General features: G+C 56.5%; 1 protein-coding gene across 1 annotated transcript in view; it reads left to right on the top strand.

Annotated features, from left to right (window-relative positions):
* Positions 1 to 2,142, top strand: part of VCPKMT (valosin containing protein lysine (K) methyltransferase) — a 9,928-nt gene extending 7,786 nt beyond the window's left edge. The window contains exon 7 of the mRNA XM_009893930.1: positions 1,987 to 2,142. Within this exon, the coding sequence (XP_009892232.1) occupies positions 1,987 to 2,142 (156 nt within the window). The remainder of the gene's footprint in view (positions 1 to 1,986) is intronic.
* The last annotated feature ends 1,280 nt before the right edge of the window (positions 2,143 to 3,422 follow it).

Raw genomic sequence — 3,422 nt, 5'->3', positions numbered from 1 at the left:
GGGAAGCTTTTGGAAAGGGGGTTGGGATCCTTTGGTGGTGGCTGTAGGGCCGATGGCTACTATGGCGCAGTAATTACTGCTCTTAATTTGGGGCAGGTGTGGGGCCCTCATGGAAAACAGGGTACGAGGGAGATGCTGGTCCTGCTTCTTGCCAGCCTCACCGCTCCCTCACACATCCCTTTTGTCCCCATTGGCTTTTTGTCCTGGGTCTGTCACCTCAGGGAGAGCATCGTGTCTTGATGATCCGAAGGCTGGAGCCCCTCTGCTGTGAGGAGAGGCTGAGAGAGTTGGGGGTGTTCAGCCTGGAGAAGAGAAGGCTCCGGGGAGACTTTAGAGCCCCTTTCATTACCTAAAGGGGCTCCAGGAGAGCTGGGGACGGACTTTTTACAAGGACATGTAGTGATAGGATGAGGGGGAACAGCTTCAAACTGGAAGAGGGGAGATTCAGATTAGATATTAGGAAGAAATTTTTCCCTGTGAGGTTGGTGAGCCCTTGGCCCAGGTTGCTCAGAGAGTCTGGGGCTGCCCCATCCCTGGAGGTGTTCAAGGCCAGGATGGACGGGGCTTGGAGCAACCTGGGCTGGTGGGAGGTGTCCCTGCCCAGGGCAGGGGGGTTGGAACAAGGTAATCTTCAAGGTCCCTTCCAACCCAAACCATTCTATGATTCTATGTGTCAGCGCTGCTCCCATAAACGTGGGGCCTCTTTGGCAAGGTTTGGCCATGGCGACGTGCCCAGCGGTGCCTGTGCATGGCTTTGCTGGTGTTGGGCTCTGCCCGGCCCCTGGGGCACAGCAGGCGCTCCTGAGAACTACTCCCACCCCTCGGGTACTCGTACCCGCCCGGATCTGCCCCAGTGCTCTCCACATGGGAGATCTCATCCCTCCCTTGTCTCTGACGGGTGCGCAGCCGCCTCCAAGCTGGCAGCAGTGCCAAGGCCGCATTGCCCGAGCTGGGTATCCATCCTCATCATCATCTTGCCAAAATTTGATCCTCGCAAGAGAGAGCAGCAAACCTCCCTGCATCCCTCACCACGGGAGCTGGTTTGGGGCTGCCGGTCGCAGGCAGAGATGTTTGGGAGACCAGGGTGTTTGCCGAGTGTCGTGCTTAAATAATGGATAATTTTCTGCAATAATTTTAACACGAGCTTGAACGATGGGAAAACGCGCTGTGTAGGTTGCGGGTATGGATGTAACGGGTGATTTTCACAGGAGAGCCGTGATGCTCGTGTGTTGGGGCAGCATCGCCTCGCGCTCGGGTCAGACCGCGGCCATGGTCCCTCCAGCGTCACCCGTGTCTCAGTGACACCAATGGCAGTGCCATTGGCCGTAGTCCCACTGGGGCTTTGCCGTGCTCCTTCCTCTTTGCTGTGACAGCCGATGTAGCTTTTCACTTCCACTTAGAGCGACGGCGAGGGCGCCTGGGTGCAGTCAGGGATGGAGCACAGTGTTTTGTGCCTGCTCTGCACCAGCTGCATAAATCGCTGATTGTTTCTTGTCGCAATCTGAGTCACGATACAGCTCAGAGACCTGTGGAACCTCAGGATATTCACCCTTGATGCTCTGTGATGATTTTTTTTTTTTTTTTTTTTTGCCTTGCTAGGAAAAGCGCAGTGTGTGGGGCAGCTACTGCAGAGTGTGCCGGCATCTGGGTCGAGCTGTCCGTAAGCGATTCCCGCGCACCCCCCAGCGCTGCCGCAGATTCCCCGGGACTGTGTGGGACCAGGACTCATCCCACGCATCCCACAGGACTGGTGGCTTCGCTTGGGAAAGTCTGTCCTGCACAGCTGTATAATCATTTTCTGTGCCATGTAATCCTGGACAAATGGATTTTCCTCTTAGAAAATGATACTTCTTGCCTGCGGCATTAAGAGATAGTGTTAGAAAATGCTTTTTATTACAGCGGATCTGCTCCTGCTCCCTCTGACTGCAGTGGGTCCTCGCTAAATGAGCAAATGGCTCAGTTAAACTGTGTCTCTGGTTCATTTAGTGGGAGCAGATGCCCTCGAGCCTGCGGCTGATCGCTGCCGTTGTGCCATTTCCTGAGCCTCAGCCGAGGAGCTGCCGCAAAACGGCACAGCGGCGCCGTAACTCGCCCACTCGCCACGGGACATTATGTATGGGGGGCTCCCACCCGCAGCCGTGAGCGCCTTCTGCCTCGTAGGTAGGTCCCCGAGAGGTGGGCTGTGCCCAGCTGAAGGAGAGAGATGATGAGCGCGGGATCCCAGCTTGCATGCGCCCTGCCTGGGAGGAAAAAAAAAAAAACCCACAAACACAAAACTGTAGCAATTTTGTCTATTTTCTGGAAAAGGGCTGGGCAAGGCTCCCCGGGGACCGGGGCAGGCACCAGTGGGTGATGGTGAAGCCGGCAGGGAGGATGCAGAGAGCAACTGCTGACCTCGTTAGCAGCTCGCTGCCGACACAGTGCCCTGTCATAGCTGGGGCGGGGAAGCTGTCGGGCCTCCATCTCACAGGCCAGCAGTTATCTCCTTTCACATCCTGAAACAAAAAAAAAAAACCGAACAAGCAACAAAAAAGTTTATTTTTTGCTGCTGAGCAAACAGTGAGGGTTTTTTTTGCAAGAAAACCCAACGCATGCCCCCTCCGACACTGGTGGGCAACTGCAACTGTCGTTTCCAGCTCTGAGGACGAGTGTTTGGGTGCTCCCAGCCCTGCAGGGTCACCCAGGACCTCGGCAGGGTGACGGTGCAGGTGGCCCACGCTGGCGTCCGAGTTCAGTGGCCTCTTCTGAGGATGCCTTTCTCCTCCCAGCCATTGTCCTGGGGGAAGGGGAAAGAAGATGCCGATGAGCGCAGAAAGTGCTGCCTGCAGTCCCAGCAAAATGTTTTTTGGCTTTCGGGGACATTTCTTGAGGATGCTTCCGGCTTCCCCTTGGGATGGGTGGTTGAGTCCAGCCTGGGTTTGCCGTGGGAGCCGTGGCTGCGTGCTGTGGGACCTGCGTGCCTGAGGTTGCATGGCTCACGAGCAGCACCTCCGTCTTCACACCTGTAATTAGCGTGTGCCAATTATTTCTGCCCTTGTGAGCTCCCGTGTGGGTTGTGGGGGCAGCTGAGGGCTTGTTGGGGTGACTCAGAGCAGGTGGTGATACAGGGCACCTGCTTCGGCTTGGTTATGGCTTTATTCCTCTTGTACTTCTGGGTTTGGTTTGCTTTGCTTGTTTGTTGTTTTTTTTTAAAGGCAAAGGCTGCGTAAGGGAGAAGAGAGCAACGGGTGGGAGGTGGGGACGCCTTGGGGAAGCAGTCAGGCTGGGCTGTGGTCCCCGGTGCCCTGCCAGCACTTGCTGGGACATTGCAAGCAGCCCCGCACCGGTCTGGCTGCCGGGAGGACGCGTGGCACAGCCCTCTCCATGCGCGCCGCCGTGACTTCACCTGTTTCCTTCCTCTCGCTGTGACAGGGCGGGCAAAA

Source organism: Charadrius vociferus, unplaced genomic scaffold (assembly GCF_000708025.1).
Source record: "Charadrius vociferus isolate BGI_N301 unplaced genomic scaffold, ASM70802v2 scaffold49, whole genome shotgun sequence".
Classification (NCBI taxonomy): domain Eukaryota; kingdom Metazoa; phylum Chordata; class Aves; order Charadriiformes; family Charadriidae; genus Charadrius; species Charadrius vociferus.
The sequence above is the reverse complement of the archived record's forward strand: the minus strand, read 5'-3'. Positions and strand labels throughout refer to the sequence as shown.